The sequence below is a fragment of the Gallus gallus genome, chromosome 6, assembly GCF_016699485.2.
Source record: "Gallus gallus isolate bGalGal1 chromosome 6, bGalGal1.mat.broiler.GRCg7b, whole genome shotgun sequence".
NCBI lineage: Eukaryota > Metazoa > Chordata > Aves > Galliformes > Phasianidae > Gallus > Gallus gallus.
In genome coordinates, this window is record NC_052537.1 from 23656922 (window position 1) to 23680355 (window position 23434).

The 23434-nt window shown below is 43.2% G+C and overlaps 1 protein-coding gene across 22 annotated transcripts in view; it reads right to left on the bottom strand.

The window, feature by feature from the left end:
* Window positions 1-23434, bottom strand: part of BTRC (beta-transducin repeat containing E3 ubiquitin protein ligase) — a 118062-nt gene that overhangs the window by 34284 nt on the left and 60344 nt on the right. For 11 of the 22 annotated variants that reach the window (XM_004942220.5, XM_015288768.4, XM_040702520.2 and 8 more), the window contains 2 exons: window positions 22195-22284; window positions 19612-19755 (listed from right to left, as the gene is read on the bottom strand). The exons of 4 other annotated variants lie outside the window; for them this stretch is intronic. In XM_004942220.5, coding sequence (XP_004942277.2) covers window positions 19612-19755; window positions 22195-22284 — 234 coding nt within the window. The remainder of the gene's footprint in view (window positions 1-19611; window positions 19756-22194; window positions 22285-23434) is intronic. 7 more of the 22 variants (XM_025151777.2, XM_040702524.2, XM_046943109.1 and 4 more) reach the window with 1 other exon arrangement.

The following is a 23434-nucleotide window of genomic DNA, read 5'->3' on the forward strand; positions in this document are numbered from 1 at the left end:
CCCACACTGCTACACAGTAAACAGCAACAGGGAGAGGAGATTAAAAAACTATTCTTTTAAGATAATAGTTAATGTTTCAGACAGACTAATAAAGTTTAATTGTCTGGAATCTCGTAGCTCCTATTGTAAACTTTCGTTTGATATAGGTCTCCCATCTAGATTTTAAGTGCTGGTAAAAACCTCCAAGATAAAATTTCTCTGATGCCAGCAACGGATGTGAATTGGGAGTCCCTCTCCTCCTCCTCCCTTATCTTCAAGTTGCCTTTGAAAATAACAAGCACTGATGAGAAATCTGCTTGCATCAGCACAGCACTGGCATATGTTACTTCCCCAAACTAAGATCCCTGACCGAATGCGAATCTAGACATATGGGGCAGGGAGGAGCAGTCACTGCCGCTCTTAAAGTGATCGTTTCAGAGCACGTTTCATTAGGTATAAGCTGATCATATACCGATTTCAAAGCAGATCCTACAGTGGTAAGAAATCACTTTCACTGGAAGTCACCAAAGGAAATACTTTCTTCCTCGGAATGGCTACCAGAACCTATGTTGAACTGCTGGGACCATTACACGTTATTACTGTTAATGGAGGGAAGGAACATGCACATTATCACTTGGAGAACCAGTCTACTAAAGTCATTGGGTAATGGCCAGCAGCAGCAAAGGACTCGTTTATGGCAGGGAAAGGCATAAGCTATGCTCTAAGCAGCAGTTTCATAGTTTTCTAGAACAGTTGCTTCTGTTTTAAAAACATCCAAGCATGATTTACTGCCTGAGTGAAGTTTTTCTCTATGGTTGATTTTCTTTTTGCTCCAAGTACTCCCTGAACTCAGAGAGAAAAGCAGCCAGGAGCAGGCAGGTGGACTAAAGAGGCTCAAACCGTGGCTAAACCCTGAAGACTACACCAGTGGGAAGAACCCACAAGTAGAGGGAGAGAACAGCCTGAAAGATCATACTATCTGCATTCAGTAATGCTACTGAGATTTTCAAAACGATACGATCCTCTATGTAAAGCTTTCATCGTCAAGAACAAAAGCCCTCCAAAACAGTTCATCCAAGAGAGCACATCTCAAAGCAGTATTATTTTCCAAGAGCCTCCTTGGGGATGCACATTGCCACCGCCAACAAAGAGGGCACGAAGGCACCCAACGACGAAGACACAACACAAACAAAAATGCAGCAGTGATCTGGAGAATGGCAACTGTCACAAAAAATGCTTGGGCCCACTACAGACACACTCCTTAGACCTGCTAGCAGAGTTGGCTGCATGAGCACTGCCTAACCTATTTCAGTCAAAATAAGCTTGTTAGCAAAGACCTGCTATTTAAACTGTCTAAGCTAAAACACCTCATCTTAACTGAAAGCAGGGTTGCAGTTTTGCTGACAGATCCTGGAGGGCAGCAACCTGCAGCAGCCAGACAAAGGCTGCGTGGTGTCCTTTTCTACCAGCACAGCCAGGTCTAGAAGAGGACATCTAATGAGTTCACACTCATTGACACCAACACTCTTGCTGTTGGCAGCCATCAAAGAGGCAGCTGTAAGAAGGAAAGTCCATGAAACAGCATTATATAACTGTTTTAGTTCGAAGGGACTCTTAAAGGTCATCTAGTCCAACTCCCCTGCAACAAACAGGGACAAACACTTTTGCACAGTGTCAAAGCTGGCCAGTAAACACCTAGACAGATTTTTCACACAGCCTCTTTAGTATCTTCTAGATAATCATGCAATTTTCACCCATTAATAAGTACTGTCTTCTCAAGACTAGCTGTTACATTAACCTTGCAGTCAAGTTTTACCTTGCTGGCAAACTGGGGTGATTCCCAAGGAGAAGCACTATGATGGCTAGGGAAGCTGGACGTGTGGTCTGGAAAAGGCTGAGGGTATCTCATGAGAAGTTACAGGGGAAAGTGAGATGGAATCTGTTCAGAAGTACATAACGAAAAAGTGGCAATAGGCACAAGAGGCTCAGAGAGAGAAACATAAGTGGTCAAAGTCCTGAGCAAACTGAGCTGGCTGCGAAGGCAATCTTCCTCTGAACAGGCAAGTTGGACTGGAGACCTCCAGCTGGTTATCCCAGCTTAAAGCTTCCTGTGACTTTGTATCTCAAGCTGCTTCATTGATACCTGGTAAGAGATTTATTATCTGAGCAACAGTCTTCAAAAACACAAGCTACAGACATCCTCTAGTGAATTCCACATTTTCACACCTTGCACTGCACTGGGTTAGGCCAGACAGGTGACTGTACATGGGAGAAGAAAGGCATGAAACAGTACCCACAGCAACACCAAGCAAATGGCTCTGACCAGAACAGCAAGGTGTTTTCGGTTTCAGAGATGAGCAGGCTGTCCCTGTCAGCTGCACTCAAATCACACAGTCCAGACCCTGAGCCACAGCAGTGGGACCGGGGATTCCTTTGCGGCTCACTGCTTAGCTGCCAACAAGCTTCCAGAAAAACCCTCATGTTAAAGGAGGGAGGAAGCCTTCCAATAGTCCACTGCCTAGAACAGACTCAATTACAGAGGGACTGTGGAAATACACAAGCAACGTAAACACGCCAGTAATATGGGGCAGAACAGGACCTCATCTGGTCCCCCACCACACTGCATTTCCCACATAACATCGAGCCATTCACACAAAGGTATGATTCCGTGGTTCCTTTCAAGGAGATCAGCAAGCAGTGGAAATAGTTTCAGTCTACTTCCATTTCCCTTTCTACAACCACGGGCTTATTTTTCTTTTCATCCCACTTCTGAGAGTTCCTTTCCTGCCAATTTGTAAGAATTGTCCTCCTTTCCGAAAACAAGTGTATGTGAATGTTAGACTTCACCACTGTGTGTTATCTGTTAAACATCTCAGTGCTATCTCTCACTTCTTGTATATTCGGGGAGCTCACAGCAGCCTGCATTAAGCCTAGTGTCTGCATACCTGAAAACACACTGTTTGCATCTTCTCAGCTCGAAAATGCAAGGAGGAGTCAATTTGGGAACATACCAAAAACACAACGCAACTTTCTGATACCAAAAAAAAAAAAAAGATTAAGAGAATTCAAGATTTTCCAGGGACCAAGCTGGACAGACACACCGCTCCTGTTCACTACATCAAGGGGTTAGAGCTCCCTCTAGCACTCTCAAAACAGAAGAGCCATAGATCCTATGCTGCGACTGTATGATCTCATCCAAATCAACCTTGGGTGGTGCTGTCCATTACTTTTATTTGCTTTACTTTCTGCTGTCACATGAATAATTAAGAATACATCCACCAGTTTGTCTGAAGCTCAGGAGAAACAAGTGTCAGAAGAATTTCTCTCTGTAACCGATTAGAAATAGTCAGATTGCTATAATTAACTGTTCTGTTTTAAAATGTAATTTAGGACCGGTTGAGGGATCTTCGTGTCAGCTGTATGTAGAATGTGAAACGTAGCAAGAAATTAAATGAAAAAGTTGCTGAAATTTTCAATTTTCACAAGGTAAGAAAGTCTTGCTACCTCGCCCTACCTTGCAGCTGACAAACATCCCAGTGTAGCTGACAGGTCGCCTACAGCTGTGAATTAGGTGTTTCTATTTCAGCATTAAATATTGAGCAACTCAGCTTAAGTGAAACTCAAAAGGTGTAACCCTGCTGAGTTCTGCACAATGCTGAAGACAGAGAAACATCTAATGACAGAGAGAGTGTCAGGCCTTTTTAATCACAGGTTATTACTTATTAATTCTTGATAAACTGAAAGCTGGCAGTACAAAGTAAAACTGAGAAAGGAAAATGGGAGCCAAGCCTTTTCAGTTTAATTCCTAACTCTCCCGCTGCCTTCTTCAGCTGCCGTAGGCAAGTCACTCCTCTTCGTTTCACGAGTCTCTCTGTTAAATATATGTGTCCTAATGCCAGTCACACACAGACAAAGCAAGGCACGATGCTGGTGAAGTCCGAGGAGGCCACTGCGTGGAGGGTGAAACAACAGCACACCTCACTGTCCACATGCAAACATCCATCATTACAGAATCATTTGAGTTGGAAGGGACCCTGCGAGGCCATCTGGTCCAACTCCCCTGCACTGAACAGGGACACCTACAGCTCCATCAGGTGCTCAGAGCCCCTGCAGCCTGACCTTGGGTGTCTCCAGGGATGGGGCAGCCACCCCTCCTCTGGGCAACTTCTGCTTCTTCCCTGTATCTAGTCAAAATCTCCCCTCTTTTAGTTTGAAACCATTTCCCCATGTCCTGTCACAACAGATCCTGCTAAAGAGTCCATGCCCTTCTTTCTTACAGCCCCCCTTAGATACTGAGAGGCTGCTACTGGGTCTCCCCAGAGCCTTCTCTTCTCCGGTGCTGGCAAACACATTTGACCCTTAAAGAATAAAGACTTGTTAGCAGGGTCTAGACATCATCTATTAGGAAAAAATGCAGCCAGACTAATAATTTTCGTGGTCTTTCAAAGCAAGATGTGTACATCAGGAAAACACTTTACCTTAAGTTTTCTCCAGGTGAGCCACAGCACCCAGCTACCCATCTTAAAATCACTGCAAATGTGGAAACAAATCCTCTCCCTGCACACAAGTGCCCTAGAGTGGGTACACTTTAGTTTCTTTACTTACCACAGCAATTTCAGTATTTAAACACCGGGGGACTTCTGAACACAGCTCGGTTTTAGAAGTTTGCAATTTTAATATTAGTACGTGACTGAGATGAAGAAACACAATAGGATGTTAGGCTATCCCACTTATATTTCCACTTCTCTGACAAGTCCAGTAAGAAGGACTAGAAGTAATCAGAGCTGAGGAGATGACAGAAGCACCTGACAAAAACTACGCAAACCTCCTGGCATAACCTGCCCGTGTCCCTCAGCCCCAGCTGACAGCTGTCCTTGCCATTCCAGGCCGAACTCCCTGTACTGCTCTGCTGCTGCACCCAGATCCTGACACCCAGACCTTCCCTCTCATGGTACAGATGGCATCTGACACGGTTTCTTTTATCCCCTTAAGAGGACTTGGAGAAAAGCACTGACAACTCCTGCTTGCTCCCCACAACTCTCCCATGCAGCAGGAGAGGATGACAGCAGTCATCTGACCCATCCAACACCAGTGGAAGGGCGTAAGGAGGGACAGCAGGACTGCCTCAGTGCAGCCCAGTCAATGATGTGGATGAGCAGTACTCAGTTGCACACTTGTACTGCCAAGATCTGTAGGTGCCACGGGAGACTTACCCCTCAAATTGTTCTGTGTATGCAAAACTTGGGAGAAGTACATTGCTAAGAGCGGAGGTTACCTTGGACTAATGAATCCAATGCTGATCCACTCTGAGCTGAAGTCGGACCTCCCGAGGTCTCTTGCAGCTTAAGTGATGCTGTGATTCTCATCTGACATTCCTCAAGTCAGTGCTCACCTACACATCCCAGGCATTTGGAAAAACCTGTTTAGGTTTTGGCTGAAATCAAAATAGAATTGTCCGATGCTGATGTATTTCATTTATTATACACGAAATCTACAACTCTGTTTAAAAGACCCTTTACAGAGAATTACTTTTTAAAGTTTTACAGCTCTGGGCTTCACAAGCCTTTGCTTTTCAATTATTCATTCTTCGCAATAATCAAATACCAGACTCTTCCAAAGGGCACTGCAGATCTGCCCGCTCTTCTGGTTTTGCAAGTTGAGAGCATGCAGTATCCAAAATACTGCCTGGCTTGAGATGCCCTGCTTGGATAGCTGATCTCAGCCTTCCATTCTGTCCAACCAGCTACTCAAATTTTGTCAAAACCTGTTGATTCTGTTACAACACGTGCTGTCTCTGAATTGCAGCTGATTATATTCCAAACATTTCTGCATGTATGACCCAAACAAACAGCAAAATTCAGGTCTTAAGCAAAAAAGATAATGGATTGTGATGCCCAATCATCTTGAGTCTTCTAACACATGCACTGCAACCTGCCTATGGACTGAGATTACAAATTACTATCAAGCACAGGACTGGCAAATCTAAACTAACATGGCAGGAGAACAACCTGATTCAACAGAATCACACACATTTGTAAAATCCAGCGACTTAAAAGAAAACGACGCATGCACATAACTGGCATTAATTAAACAACACTGTTATTACTTACAATCAAAGACTTGTAAGGAAGGTTTATTTGACAGAAAGAGGGCTTTTTTTTTTTTTTTTTTGGCTGAGAAATTACCATTCTTACTTAATTAACAATCCAGTTTCTTCATAGCATAGCTGTTAAGCTTTTTTTCACTTTTATTTTCACCTAAATGGATATTATATGGGGGAACTTTGTCTAAACACAAAAGCAATTACAGAAGTGGGTCAGAAAACACAGTGCTGAACCGTTCTAATAATCATGCATTTTAACTTAGTTTGCAGTCACTGCTGCAAGGGTTCTGTTTTGTGTTGTGAAGGAAGAGGAGGTACGGATAGGAGAAGAAAGTTAAACCTGAGCCTGTGCACACAACTAGGAAAGACCTACCAGGTTTCACAAATTCAGGGCATACTTCTACCACGAAGGCAGGTTTGCTTCTCGCACACAGAGCCCAAATAGCTGCACAGAGCACCTTTTCCATTCTCTAGCTTCAAACTACTTTGTGAGCTGAGCATGTGTGGACTACTTGCCTGTCAAGATTCATTATTACTGTAAAACAAGTAATTGCAGCTACTTGGAAGGCAACTTTCAGGTCTGTGAGAGCAATTATCTGGTTGCTCATTTTTAATTTTCCTCAACAATAAGGTTCAGCAATCTGTACAGTGAGTACTGCTGTCTGCTCCCAAGCTGCAGCCTCAGCTAGGCCCGTCAGTCACATGCAACAAGGGACTGCCTGCCCTGCTGAAGTTATCTAGGATATGAGCTTCCACAGGCAGACTAATTTGAATCTATTTTCGTAAATTATAGATTGTGTTAAATATACATGAAGGAAAATATGGAACAGTTTGTTTTACTGCACAACATGAGTTATTTCACAATCTAGGTTCCCTCTGAGAAAACTCTCAATTTTAAAATTTGCCAATTAGTGGCAGTGACTATTGGTGAGATCTAACCCAGGCAAAGATTATTTGCTGAATGCTGCAAAGGGCAAAACAGTGCTGCAGGAGAATGAAGGGACCGAACAGCAGACAGTAACAAGGAGAAGCACGGAGTCACTTGCCCGAGCTTCCTTTCCTTTAAGAAGAACTGAAGATTGTGTCACTGCTTCAATACAACGGTGAAACTATAAATTCACAGCAGCCAGAATTAGATCTTTGCATGCAAAGTGAAAGTGAGGTTAATTGCTACAGTAAAGTTTAGGACAATTATTAGACAGAGTGTTAGGAAGAGAGCATGATGCTCTTCATCACTGCTCTTCCCTCTTTTTCAAATGAAGACAATCCCATTCAATTCATCCTAATAAATGAACGCAAAGACAGTACGATTTCTTCCTATAAACATATGGGGATAAACATAAAAAAGGGAAGGGATTATTAAAACCAAAGGAATAAAGAAGCACAAGAATCAAAACTGTAATCCCATTATGAACGAGTTAGCTCGGAAACCTGAAGAGCATTTCCAGTCTTCAGAACTATTGAGCTGTGGAATGATCTTCTGGTGGAAACAGAACGGAAAAAAAAGTCCAACCTTCAACTGGTTGTAAGGTAAAGCTCAGTGAATTCACCAAAGGGACAGCACAGTACCTGCAAGAGCAGGGAGCTGGAACCAGGGAGCTGAGAGGTCCCAGTAGGTAGGATGACAGAAACCAGGAAACCTCCCATTGCGCAGGAGGTCATTCACCACCTTACAGCTCACACATCATCTGAGACAGCACAGATGCAGACTTGTTGACTAGTAACTGAGCAAATTGACCTTTAGTGAGTAGAGTACATAGATGAGACCGCGGACTCCACTCTATTAAATATACAAAGGTATATTGATTCCTCTATCATGGATGATAGGCCACTGCGTCAGCCAGAAAAACAGCTGTCAATTTTCAATCTGAGCTTGAGCATACCTGAGATTTATGAAATGTTCAACCTACACCCTACCCACTAGGTGCTGAACTGCTGAGTCCCACATGATACACAGGAAAACTATTCCAGTATGTTTTTATCCATCTGTCTCAGCTCCAGGAGATTCACAGATAACCTCAGAGTGCCCCAAGGCTGTATCCACTGTGTCTGGAGTTGGTTTGACAGGGTACCCCTCCTAGTCTCTGATGTGTTTATAACTAATGCATTACAGGGGAACAGAGGAGGTCTCTTTTCATACTTTCACAATTCCCATAGGATGTGGGGCAAACCCATAAGCTGCTTGTCCACGTCATGTTTGGATGTTAGATGACAATGGGATCTGGCAGGTTGTAAAGCAAGTGACCTCAGAGTCCCTGATATGCATGCACTTTTGCTGGGGGATTAGGGAGGAGATACCTTCAACTCACTCACCACTGACTGGGAAGATTAGGCTGTGACCTGCTGGGCAGTGAGCTGCAGCCACTGTGAACTCTACTGTCTCAAGGGATAATTGCCTACCGTCTCCATAATTAGAAGAAAAGATACATTTCAACTTTGCTGCTGTCTTCTGCTAGCTTCTGCCTTTAGCTGATCAGCTATCTGCATATAGGTTGCAATGGATATCCATCATACACTCCCACACTTCCACACATTTCATGAATATTATCAGAACTACAAAGAGCAAACTCAGGTACAAGCTGGAGACCAACATGACTCCTAATCAATTCTTAACGATTAGCAGGATCAAAACTTGTCCTGCCAGCTGATGGTGGTCTGCTGCAAGAAACTGACTGACAGGCAAGTGTCTGACCTCCAGACTAATTACATTGAGCCACTTCGGATCCGACATGAGAAAAGTTCTTTAATATATCAGGAAACTCAGAAGGTAAACGTGACCCAGTAGAGGACAGCATCTGAAGCCTGCTGATCTAGTCTTTCACATTAGCAGGGATTCTACTTGTCATTACTTGATCCAAAGAAGTTACTGAGGTGACAAATGGCCAGAAAGTAAGGTAAAGACAATTACATATTTGGAAGTAAACTAAAGATAAGAAATGAAGTTCTCCATTCTCCAAGGTTTTATTCTATTAAATATTATTGTAGGAGATGAGATCGCAGACTCAACAGTGCAGCTCTCGTTTCCTGACTGACAACTATCTCTGCAGCCTGAGAGTTCACACATCCCCATCTTTGTGGGAACTGCGAGATATGTTTTAGGGATTAGTACTTCAATACATGTATGTGTTTCATTAGTGGGGGTAAGGTTTTATAACCTCGCTAAAGAGAAATGATATTCTGTAGTACTTTATAAATAACTGTTTGCCTATTAAAAACTTAATAGTTCAGCTCACAAAATGATCTGTCTTTAAACCAATGTTCTCTTTGTCTTTTTACATTATTCATAACAAGTTCTATGTACTCACACTCTATAGATCAGATACCACGTTGCACTACTTGAGAAACAGTGAGTGCTACCATGTATCACATGCTGAATCACACTGTATATATGGAAATCACTTTTCTTTTGAACTTCAAAGCACTTTGCCTATGAAAAGATACTACTGCAATTTTAAGTGAGGAATGGTAATATTGCCTATATTGCCAGGAACAAACAAACAAAACCTTTAGATATATGAGACTCGCTATTGCTTTTTCAAACATAAACAAAATCTGTTAAGAAATAGTCTGAAAATTCTGACCCAGTGCAACCTGTTTTGTTAAAGACAGAGAAAAACTTAAAAGACAACGTTGCTGATGTTCTGCCAACAGCAAGACCAAAGTTTTGCTTGCCCACCTAGAGCATAGAAAGAAACGGGTAACTGAAACAAGTACAGTACAGAGAGATTTTAGCTGGAGGTGGGAAATATTCTAATATTGAATAAAAGCAGGCTTCAAAAATATCATCCAGAAAGACTTCTGTGTTGGACAAAGCACATAAGAGAGACTGCATATATAAAGTAGATACATGTTTTCTCTCCACACATATACACCAAGTACAAGATTCTAGGAAGCGCATGGGTGGGCGCAGGATCCATGGAGCCCAGCATCCTGCTGGAGGCCACTTTGGTACCAGTTCCCAGGGGAACTGGGTAAGGATGGCTTCAGATGGCACAGGCTGGTACAGCTCTGTTCTCAGAGCACAGACAGCACTGTCTGTCTGAGGACCTGGCTGCACACTGAGGCCTTTACGTGGGTCAGCCCACCATGAGCTTTACAGGAGAAAGCATCCTCTATGGAGCTCCCTTCTGTGTTGGTACCGATGTTCAGGAAGTTACATTCACATGAGGAGCGTTCCAGAGAGGGGCTGAAGAAGATATGATGGTAAGTAGCAACACTCTACACATGAATAAAAGTTCCAACATGATCAAGCTACAGAGGTGAAGTAGAACACCTCAAGAGTGACTTCCCCCAGCCTGGAGCAGCTCACAGAGTGCAGAGCACGGGGAAGGAGTGGGAAAACTGCACTGAGAGAATGCAAAACCCAAAGAACTGGATGGGAAAAATACATAAGCCATTTTAAATAAAAATGACTGAAAGTAGGGTTCTAAAAACTACCCAGAGCTTTTAAAGTCGACAGAATGAGACAGTTACAAAACCTGACCAGCAGCTGGAAAAAAATGTATTAGGTTGATAAAGAATTAGGATTTGCTGCATGTTCATTTTAACATGTATGTCAACAGTACCAGTCCATAGGCTGCCTATTAATTCACATGTGGCATATTTACGCTCATTCTGATATTATACCCCATGCTAGGACATCCCATTACAGAGTCACGGTAGCGGCTCCATACTTAAGGTGTCAGGAGCTGGTGAATTCTGCAGCACGTTGCCTTTCCCCACTTATTCTCTTGCAGTAGAATTACTTTGGGGCAGGAATTTGCCATTTGGTTTTCAGGCCACAAGGGAATCTCTTAGGGAACTGACAAACTGATTTAAGCAGCTGTGGAATAATTTACTGGGTTTTCTGTTTTATTAAAAGAGGGGGGAGGGGAGGAAGGGAGGGCTTTGACGTCTTTTGGTGGTTTATGCAATAAGAAGAATAAACATTTGTCTTAGAAAACGACCACTTTCTCTTAGACATTTCCATTGCCTCCTATAAATATTGTATTTGATTGCAATTTTGGCTCCAACCATCGGTGGCTGGGAGGCACCAGTTCCCCAAGACCCGTGGATAACACAGACAGACCTGGGAAGAGGGAAGGTACCAGAGGAGCAGAACCCATATCAGCATTAGGTGTATATAAACACAAGCAGCGCTCAAGCAGAAAACGCCCTTCAACTGGTATCACACTTCCAGATCCCCAGATGTCGAGCAAGGAAACATTAAGCTGCGTTATCTCATTTCATAGACAGGAGAACTGAGATGGGAAAGCATGATACGACAAAGACAAAAGGTATCTCAAAATCTGGAGCCATAATTCCTAATCTAATAAACTTCCTGTTAGGCCTTGTTGCTTATTATGAATATTTCATCCCTGGATTTCAGTTGTAAGAGCAACTTTGAACTCCTCCGCAAAAAAAAAAAAAAAGATGCTGTGAGTCCAGCCCTGGTCCCAAGAAACACGGGGAGGATTAATTAAGGCTTGTGAAGCACTCAGACTGCAGGGAAATCCCCAGGAGGAAGTTCGTATTTCCATATTCTGACCAGGGCTTGAAAGGCATGCAATAAATACAGCCTGGGGCACAGAACAAACAACACGAATAAAACAAAATACCGAGCAGCTGTTCCTTTAGCAAATACCCTCTGTCCCACACCAAACTTTATTTCTGCCTCAGGCTGCAGGGAGGGAGTGGGGAATCAGATTGAGGGAGAAATAAAATCTTACTTCAAAAGGTTAAATGGGAGCAAAGTTATAAACAAGGGAACCTGTTTCTTATAAAGGAAAATAAGACGCCCTTAGCAGGCAGAACTGCCAGCCACAATAGTTACACCACCTTCCCGTGGCAGAAAGCAGGATGCCCAGCAGTGAAGGCAGCCTGCTTAAGTGTCCTGGGGAGAAAAAGGAACAAAAAGCAGCACAGACGCGTGCAGGAGGACAGCCTCGCTCTGCAGCCAACACAGCTTCTTTGGGAATTACAGGGAAGGAGAGGTAGTGCCTGAAAAACACAATGCAGAGAGCAAGGAAAGACGAACGCAAACTGTGTTAATCAGCTGGATTCCTCTGCACTGCCAACCCAAATGCTGTTTCATAGTATTTCTGATTTTCCTCCCCAGAAGTCACCCCCTAACACCGCTCATTCCTCCACGGTATTTTTTTTTCCCCTTTACAAATATACCTATTTTTGAAAGACCGCTGTTCAGAGCTGACAATCATTAATTACTCTTTCTGCTTTTAGACTGTATTTGAGAAAACTGCTGTTTTATCAAACCTCTAGGAAGAAAAAAAAAAAAAAAGAACAACCAAGTCAATCTTCTCAGCAAACACAGCTGCCAAACCTTTCAGATTACAACTTGTCGGTAAGTGAATAAACTGAAAAAGATTGGTGCAGAAAAACTACCCGAAAAACCCCAAAATGCAACCAAAAAAAGGAGCAGCAGGAAAGCAGTGCAGTGTGCGCTCTCTGCTCCTTTTTGCTGCTGAAAGAGGCACGGCACGCATAGTATTTTTAACTAAGGAGTCTCATTTCAAATATATGCCAAGGAATCTTATTTCAAACATACACTAAATAAGGAGGGCAGTAATAAAACAGGCAGTCCCTTACTCTAATTTTATCCGTCTCCCTCCTCTTCTTTCCTTGATGCAGTGAAACTTTAAATCCAACACCAAACCCTGTCTCTCTCCTTCCTCTTTATTTTTTTTTGAACAGTGATCAACATTTTCCTAAATGACCCCCGAAAGGACCTACTTCTAAGCTACTCATTAGTAACAGCCACGTTTGCAATATTAACCTGGATGCGGCTGTTTATTAAGATCTTTTAAGGGGTTTCGAATGAAGACACACTGCCGGTGTACAGGGAGCACAGAAGGGGTAATTTAAAACCCGTGTTTTTCCTCCCCCTCGCCAAAAACATGCCCAGCATTGTGCAGCTGTGCTGCCAGCTTCATCACTCCCTCCGTCTCCACTCTTGCTAATTAAAAGGTTGATCACAGAACAATGCTCTTCTCATTAATTTCGGCTTTCTGATTGGGCAGGATTCCCGTTCGCTCCGCCTGATCTTTTCCACACTGCTGAAGTTAATGTGACAGGAGCCCGAAGATGGATTACCCGCTGCCATATTGCCCATCACCTCCAATCAGCAGCTATCTGGGTAAACTGATTGTTCTAATTTGCTCTCATTATTTTTACAATATCAGGAGAAAATAACGCACACAGCTCACTGTCAAAGCCGTGAAAATCAGCCATTAGTTAAACCCGGGCACTGAGTGCCTTTATTAGAAGCGCTGCAGTTTATCAACACGGCTCCTGTAAACGAAGAGAATACCTGCCCTGCTCAAACACACTTCTTGGTGTGTGGTTACGTGGAAAGGAAATATTGATGAGGATACTTTTGGCAACGCACGCTGCCTCAGCCTGTTATCCCGACCCGCTGGCGTACAGCGACGAGGAAGAACAATAGGCTTGACTTCTGCAGAAAGAAGGGCAAAATATGCAGCATTACCCATGCAGCAGCCTTCCTGAACATCTCCACTATTATTTACTGCTCAAATAAATTAAATCATTTCAGCACTAATATGACAGGCCAATACATAAATACACCTCCAAAACACAGGAAATATTGTAATAGAGCGAAGACAAACACGGCACGGGCATAATGGTGTGAGCTGTACGCACAAGGTCAACAGTTTGGGCTGGGGCGTTTGTTTGGGTTTTGTCCTGCTAAGCACAGGAGCCCCGCATCAAAACCCAGCAATCAAGAGCAGGAGTTCCATGCAGTACGGGAAACCAGTCTGTCCAGCTGGGAGCTGTTCTCCCCCTACAAAAAAACACCGTGCTGCAACAACTTGGGAGTGAGTCAGAGCAGAAATGTCATTCCACACTGGAACCTCACAGGATCCCATAGCTAAGAAATGAATGAAGTATTGTTAGCAGCATGAAGTCAGGCGTTTTTACACTGCAGCGCTGCTATAAGCTACGCTCAAAATCCTGGACCGCTGACGGTCTCCATGCTGTATAAAAAGGGACCTACGTTATTTTGGCTGCTGCCTATCAGCATCTTAGCAAAGAGAAACGCTAAACAGAAGGATTAACAGAAATATGATACCTTAAATCTTGCTAAAGATAAACCTTAAACTGGTGTCTACAATGCTGTGACGCGCAGTGTGCTCCAAGAGTGACAGGCAGAGCACAGCAGACTGATTTTACTTTTAAATAATATCTAAATTAGATTAGCTCTTTGTGTGGATCCGCATGAACCAGAGGGGACATTCATCATTGTGCCAAAAAAGTTAAATTCACTGGGGCACGCTCAAAGTGAACGGTTCTAGACCTACGTTTTATCTCTCAGACACATCATCAAGATGCTGTGCCAATATGCATGAAACCAGCTAGGAGCTGCAAGAAAGACAACGGGAGGGGAACCGGATACCAGAAACGGTTTCATTTTTCCCATTGTAGATTATGAATTGCTTGGGACAGGATCTGTGGTTTCCGTGTCCTGTAAGCACGGAGCATCCCTTTCAATACGTGAGCTTCTTTTTTAATATCTAAACATAAGGGTTAAATATAAGGGACGGTATTCTCTTCCCTCCCCTCCCAAACAGATGTAATTCTAGTTCCCCTCCCTCCCCCCGCTGTAATTTAAAACAGCACAATTTTCACTACTGCTTTTTAATATTTTTAAACCCTCGCCAGCGACGGCCCTGAGTTCGGGGGGTGATCTTCCCTCCCTGCCAGCTTCGTTTGGCATTTCTTTTGACCCTGGCTAACGGCTTTCTCTCGGAGGGGTGTGCCACGCTTTTCTCCTTAAAATTCCTGCACTGAAAGGCTGCACCGCACCGCACTCCACCAAACGTGCTGATGGCACAAATTACAAGCCCCCAGCCGAACGCTCCAGCCCCCACCATTCGGGCAGATTTATGTGGGCTCTTGCCGACGTTATTACAAGTCAGAGTTTATTGGGAAATTGTTACATTATGCGGAGTGTCTAACAAATTGCTTATGCTGCTATAATTGGATTACAACAGCCGCTTGCTCCCACCGGTAAGATTAGGCAAGTAGGACTCCTGCCGATCTCTGAGCGTTAGCAGTAATTTTATTTGCCTTGCCTCTCTCTTTCCTAACAACATGCCTCTTTCCCTGCCAGCTGTCTGCTGAAAAGGCACAGGCTTGTTCCTTGGCCCTAACAATGCAATTACAGCCCTGCAGATCGCACTGTTTGTGCATTAAGTACAGAGCCAAAACGAGGCGAATTGATCGTTTGACTTTTGGAGGAGCCATGTGATCTCTGCGTGCGGGTGATCCGGCATGCATCAGTGGGCAATGCTGCAGTACATGCCTGATGAGGAGCTCGCTTCGTGCCATTTCCCCTCCCCGTCTGCTCCGAACAGCAAGGACGTTGGAGCCTCCCATTAATCCGGATCTGTCAATAAAGATGGGCTCCTTTTCGTCACCTCTCTTGCTAGGTTCAACTCAGCACTGATTTTGCCCTCTGAAATGTGACACGTGGCCCCACCAACGGCATCCTCGCCGTGGGCTACAAGATGAAATGATTATTGCAGCATTTCACACCTCCAGCTTTAGCACAAGATTTGGACATATTTTTCAAACTACTTTTTTAACGTCTTGCTTTTGAAAAACACTGAAGACATATCTAGGTAATTGTAGTATTCGTATCCTCTGCCATCTGAGGGTGCTGTCACTGCAGATGACTACTTGAGAAGTGATGCTTCTCTTTCCCTTTACCACTGCTTACCACTAAATCCACCAATTATTTGGTTTCTGAACTGCTTCAAATTTCCATCACAAAACATCCCTACCTTATTGCTCTCTACAACAACCTGAAAGGAGGTTGTAGTGAAGTGAGGGTCAGCCTCTCCTCTTGGGTAACAGTGACAGGACAAGAGGAATGCCTTCACGTTGCACCAGGGGAGTTACCAGTTGGGTATTAGGAGAAAGTTCTTCAATGGAAGAGAGGTCAGGTGCTGGCACAGGCTGCCCAGGAAGGTGGTTGAGTCACCATCGCTGGAGCTGTTCAAGAAATGTGTAGATGTGGCACTAAGTGACTTGGTCCAGCAGGCCTGGTAGGTAGACAGTCAGCCTAGATGATCTTAGAAGTCTTTTCCAGCCTTAATGACTCTATGATCCTATGCTCTTATCCAGGTGAACAGTCCCTACAAGCTTAATGTGGCGGGACCTGAATCAAGACCTCAGGACTGCAATTCTTGATGCAGAGTACCAATCACATAGCAAACATATGGGGTAGAAGCACAGCATATGAGAACACACACAGTCATAGTGCAGGGCAATTCTGATTAAGGATGTCAGGTGTTCTGTCTTTTTTTTTTTTTTTATAGATTTATATCACATCTCCACTACCTGCATATTTGGAGCATTGCAGGACAATCCCGTTTAAATGGGACCTCAGGAGCTCTCCAGTCCACCCTGCTGCTCAAAGCAGAGACTGTTGAGAGGGCAGATCAGGTAGCTCAGGACTCCATCCAGCCTGCTTTTGAACACCTTCACGGATGGAAGTTGCAAAGCATCCTCAGGTAACCTGTTCCAGCTCATGTTCATCATCATGAAAAAGCTTTCTTTACAGCAAGTCAAACCTGAGAGGGAGTTTCTAAGATCTGTTTGGGAGCCCTTCAAAGATACGCTAAACTCAGCTTCACTGACCATACAATCTGCTTTCTCAAAATTCCAAACCCGGGGATCCAAAAAATAAAACATCTCCACTGATTTGGCTGAAATATGGAAATTATTCTTTACATGAGGATTTCTCATATCACATACCATCCTCACTGCGGAGCTTTGAGAGCTGGTCTCTGAATACACTTTGAGACCCTCAGCTATGAAGCGCTTTACCAGAAGTAAGCTTTATAATAACATTTCTTCAAAGTCTCTTTTTCATTAAAAAAAAAAACCAAACAAACAAGTGTAATTCTTTTTTAATTTGTGGCTTCATTGACACGCAAAGTCATTTTGGGTGCTAAGAGAAGCAGAAATGACAACCATAGTGTTTGCATAACTGAAGACTAAAGAAGCCTGTTTACATGTAGTTTAACACTCAAAAGAAACTCTGAACAGCTGAAATGTCTTATAAATAGCTCAGACCCAGAGGAAGTGCAAACGTCTGCATTGTGAATTGTAGATCTTAATTACAGACAATGGCTGGTACAGCAAGTAGCATGGAAAAAAAAAAGTGAAACAGTTGCACTGTTCATGGTTGGCAATAATTCTTCAGGAAAATATTTACTATCAATCAGTTATGAGAAAAGGGACTCTGCGCTCATAAAACAGCACGTTGCTTCTCATACCAGGACCATTTTGCTTCAGCATAATCTGAATTTAAACAGCTTGTTTCCTGCGGATATAATTTTGGAAATAAATAAAACAAGTCTATCAAAATCTGGAGAATGTGTATGGTGGGGTAGGGTGGGGGAGCAGGATATCACATTTCTTCCTCAGCCATTTGCAAAGAGGTTATTAGACTGAGGGGAAGCTAAAGCACAAAGACCGTCTTGCACGAAAATAAATAAATAATCAGAAACTCACAATTAAGATAAAAGTAGCCACACCACTATGAAAAGATCATCATTATGGTAACATTCTAAGACAAACCTCTGATTCTGTATACTGCTTGAGCTGTCTAAACACTCAGAATCCAGCGCTGAACTTCCTGTTTCATAGCACCTTTTGGACGCAAACCAACCCTCAGCCACATCCCTGCAACACCAGCCATTCACTACACCCTCTTTTGCAGAAAGAACACACAGAACACAAGAGTGAATTGGCATAAATGGCAGGCCTGGACCTCTCCTGGCCCACAGAGGCTGAGCAGGCATTTGTATGCAATGGCCTCAGAAGCTGTTGTCTCAGTTGTGCCCCCAGCATACAAAAGGGAACACTGCTAGCAAAGGTTTTGGAGCTGGGAGCACGACAGCTGACAGCCCCTCTGCATCACTGCACAAAAGCATAATACAAAAATAAAATTAGGATATGAAGGAACATACTTTCTCATTAAACCGGTTGAAGGAGTATCAGGAAACAATGCAGTTTGTCAAGTAATATCCATTCAGGATTACACTGCTCTACTATCAATTCAAGGACTGGGAAGCTCTCAGAAGCGCTGGAAAACTGTATGTTATCCGGAGATATACCGACTCAGCAGTGTCTCACAGCACAACTCTGAGCTGGGTGTGCTGCTCGTGGAAAGTAAATGCAGCGACACTCTCAGGAAAGAGGAGCCATCAATCTGTGACATAAAGGGAGTTGAGAGTCCAAGAGGGACACTCTTCAGATCAATTTGTCCTACTGCCAACTGGAACATCCAGCCTGGAACCCTAAATGTTTGTTTGTTAAAGTGTACTCGTGGTTTCTCCACTGAATTCCATACAGGAGCTCAAATTCTGAGCTCACTGTTATTATTGTGCACACTGTTTTTACCTGAAAAACTCTGAAGTAGTGACGCAGAAAGAACTCACAAAGAAAAGCCAGTTCCAGTTAGCAGCTCCTTTCTCCTCTCCCTCTCTGCTTTACTGGAATCACCCTCGAATGTAAGAGTGCAGCTACAGCTAAATAATACTATGTGTCTGTGCAAGAATATGGCCCTGGAAGACACAACCTGCTTGGTTTGCTGGCACCTTAAGAGGCAGGACCAGGGATCAAACATGGGTAGCAAGCGGTGCTCAGCTGCGTTTTGCTTTTTCCAATTTTGTTCACCTCTGGTGATAACAGGGGCTGGGGACCTGTCCCAGCTGCTGCCCAGCTCAGAGCTAAGCACATACACAGGGATGCTGTATGACACTTAAAAGGTGTCTCTATGCTGTCTGTGGCTGCTCTGCCACAGGTTGCCCAGCCCTGGCACATACAGGGAAGAATTTAATGTGCAAAACGAAACTAAGAACACTTCCCTATGTAGCAGATGCAGATGAACTTGATCTGACTGCACGAGTTAATAAAAAAACCTATCTAATGAATACAGGAAACGGGTATTGACTGCACAACTCCATCAGATCAGCTCCTTCTCCTGCTGGGAAGCAAAAGAGCACTTTGAATCAGGAAAATATTTCCACGATCCAAGGAAGTGTACAAATACAACAGACTCCAAGTGAACAACACAAGTCAAACCTAGCACAGCCCACATTATCAAAGGGTGAAACAGCAAGACCTTTATTTAAAAATTGGAATGCATATAACCCATCTAAGCAAAGACTCAGCCAAGGAGACTGAAGACGAGCAGAGCCTCCCTTGCTGCAGGGCAAAGTATGAAGGTCATCACACAAAGGAAGTGGTCCAGGATACTGGACAGGAGAAAAACTTGTTTGCACACCCAGGAGCATCACAAGAGTCCTAGGGACAGACCAGATGCCAGGGGATTTTTCACTGAGGATGCAGCACACACCAACACTACTATCTGACCCGAAGACACTGGCTAAAATATGGAACAAACAATGGGAACAGATGCTCAGTTGGCCAATTTTCAATAAGCCTCATTAAAACCAAATGCCCTGCCCTCGCAGCTCAGGTTCATGCTATATTTCTACCTTATTTAAGCACCTTGCACCAATTTCTGAGAAAGGCATCCAATTGCGGTTGCACACCAGTACCACTGTAACAAGAAATCCTCTTGCAAATATTCTGTGGTTTCCAAAGGGATAACCAGGAGGATTTCCATGTGTGAGCAGCATCTATAAAAACACAATTAGAAATTACATTTGCCTTCTAAAGACATTAGGTTAAATATATATCACACTTGTTGATCACTCAAAGGCGATGGCAACGACATGCCCAAAGATTAATGGAAGAACTCCCGGTGACATCTGTGCACCTAAATATATAATTATTAATTTATGATCTATCCTATTCAGTCTAGACATGCACATTTTGAACAATTTTTCCTGTCAAGGCTGATACCACATTGCAGAATCAGAAAAGGTAATCATCATTTCCAAAGTAACCCTTTTTGTCCTTCACTGCTACTTCTGAAAAAGCAAGCAAGCAAGCAAACAAAAAAACTTCCAGTACTTTCAGAAAAGTGCTGCAGACAAAGCAACTTGCATTTATGCTTTCCAGCATTCGCCCTCTTGACAAAAGATTTTAATGTTCAAAGCCTTAAGACATCAATCACGGAGGATAAAACTCGCCATGTGCATAAGGCTAGGAGAAGGCCTCTGAACTCCCTAAATCCCATTTAAGCCCTTCACTGAGGGAACATTTAACAGTTGTGCCATTTGCCTATGCCATCACAGAGCCATCTGCATCTAGCTAACTGGAGTTTAAATGCTTCAACACTTCTGGAATTTGAAAGATAAGCTTTCTTAGAACCTATTTCACTTTGTTTTGCAGCTGCGAAGGCGGGGAAAGGGGTACAACAGCCAGACAATCTAGTTCTAGGGGAAATATATCCCCATAAAAGTCCTTATTTTATATACAGTATATAGTCATACAGTGCATGGAGACTTAATATTAAAATATGGAGACTTAATACTTAAAAACATACAACTTTCCATCTCCAGAGTGACAGTTCAAATTTATCCTCAATAACATGAAACAAGACTTGCCGTTCTACTTCCAAACCTGCCTATTTCCCTTACCATGACCCCACTGAATAGGCTGCTTCAGGACAGTCTATTATCTGGGGCACTGGGAAGTTAAAGGTATGTCATCTCAGTTAAAAGAGGCATCACCTAAATTAGCAGTAATTCTTGAACATCCTTGCTCCTTAGTAAGAAGATCTTACTTACAAGATGGTGCACAGTACATGGCATTGAGTGGATTTACTCCTAGCTAGCTCACCGTGAGCTGCTTCATCAGCATCAGAATAGTATTGTATGGTGATATAATTCAGTAAGAGCTGCTTCAAGAGTTTCACTTTGTATCATGAAGGGCCTGAGGAAGCAACATGCTATACCAACTGACTTCAGCTAGGAAAGTAGGCTTCAGGATTCGATATTAGCACTTTGTACCAGGATTGGTAGCCTCTTTCTCAAGTGCACCCCCACTGCAAGGCAACCTCGCATGGCAAGAGCAGTTTACAAGTGCTAAGCCACCTGAATGCACCATGGCAAACTTTCATAGCAGCCAATTAAAAAAAAAAAAGAAAAGAAAAGTAATTTGGGACATCCAAATTTCACTAGAAAAATTCCAAAGCAATTTAGCTGGGAGATTATCTTAAAGATCAACACAAAAGCAGGCCTCAAAGAGACAAGGCACCTTTAAAGTACGGGGAAAAAGGGGACTTCAAGAAAATCGAGGAATTTAAAACAATGAAAGAGAAAACAGGCTTTTGAGTGGTCAGGTCGTGGTGACAGAGAGCAACAAAATGCCAGCTGGTTTCGGTAACAGATGGCTGCGTGCACTGATCTGTCCTGCATGCCCATTCTAACCTTCCTCACAGTGGAAACACGAAGCTCATACAAGGCTAAGCACATCGTTCACACGGCCTTTATATACTTATTGCATCATGGTTCAAATGTTTTCCATTCACAAACAACTCTGCAAGCATCTTATTTTACTCCAGTAATGCTGAATTTTAAGAAAAGCGGGTGGCTAATGGCACCTCCTCTGTTCCAATCACATCTAGTACAGTTTTCAAGAAACGTATTTTCTCTGAAGCACTAATATATCTATTTTCTTACCATTCTGACTGTATTTCCCTCTTTCTCCCCTAAATAGAGCATTCACTGGATTGTAGTCAAAGGGCTTTTATTAACAACTCTTTTTGCGCATTCCTCCTGGCAGCTACGAAAGGGCGCCATGACACAAAGAGTTCTCAAGCTTCATATATTTTATCCATATAGATCAGCATCTATGTGGACATTTATCACTTGAAGTACCCATAGCTAATCACGTGGCAGGAACAGGTCATCCCACTGTAAAAGCCCCCTACTTGGGTAGGGGAACAAACTCTTCCATCCTAGATAGTTCAGGACTCGAGTAATCATTTCCAACAGAGGAAAACAGCACATCTCAAACTCTGCACCAGAGGATGGAAAAACCCACCCCAAATAGTTACTTTCTATTTAAATACTTTTCCTAACTGTCACCTTTAACAAGATTTTTTCTTTGATTAACAGTGAATAGCACGCTAAAAAGCCTCTTAAAACCAAAGCCATTCTGTTACTTACTTTGGCCACACAATTTTCAGTCTTCATAGCCGTGCTTCCTAGACATACTGTTTCCTGGTTTAAGCACAGTCTGGCACAGCTGTTGTAGGTCTGCAGAAAGATTAAAATGGTTATGAATAGAAGACGACGATTTTCTTTCAGGCACCATATTTTTGGCACCAGAACCCACAACAACACTGCTGCATTTCCTTTTTCCTATGGTGCAATAATTTCAAGCCAAAATAAACTAGTTTACAGCAAAAACCTATGTTGAGGGCATGCATGCTCTCTGAGAAGCTGTGCGGTTTTATAGTTCTGAGACACACAGATTGAAGGGATTTTTTTTTAGTGTGACTAAAATTAAACTTTGGATGATGTGACTCTTTAAACTAAAATGTCTGAAGAACTCAGGAGTTTCTAACGGTGGTTTTCAATACCTTGTTAATGACTACTTGATGAAGCTCACGTTTGCTAGAAGGAAGAGGAGGACAGTAGTTCCTGAAAGTCCCAGTACTTGATTAAAACCCCAGCGTGCTATGCCTGGTGCTAACAGAAGACTATTCCCTGGCCCCAAAGAACCCACAATTTATGTGCTGACCAAAAGACACAGGAAAAAAAACAGTGTGGCAGTCAGCAGATGGTATCAGCTGCTTAACCAGCACAGTATCTGGGGAACACTGCAGAGCAGGACTGGTCCGTAACTGCTTACAGAAGACTGCAACTCCTGCCTGCATCCAGAAGGAGAAACAGAAATTTCCAGGCCCAAATCCTTTCCAGCACCATGTGACCGAGCAGAGTGCATCTTTCAGCATCTTCCATCTTTCAGCAGGGAGGTTTGCATTCAAACCAGGATTAGGCTGCGAGCAAACAGAAGGCTGAGGGACTCAACTCTGCCTCCTGCAAATATTTGCCAACGTCATAAAACTATCACTCTGGTATGCATAGCACTTTTTCCTCAGAAGAAGGATCAGAGTGGCATAAACTATAATAAATTGTGTCTTAGATGCAGTGGCTCAAGTGGTGGACAGAGAAGTTGACACCATCTGCTCTGCGCCGACGTTCAGACAACACCAGACTTCATTTTATAAGCATCACATCAATTAAATTCCACCAGGCTCTGAAGGTGGAAAACCATGAAGAGTCGGTAATATTCCTTGTTCGTTATTGACATTTGTGTAATTTAACCCCCTTATTGTAAATCTGTGATCTCCCTCGTTTGCATTTGCATTCCCAGCATTCCAGTAGCAGCATTTCTGCCCAT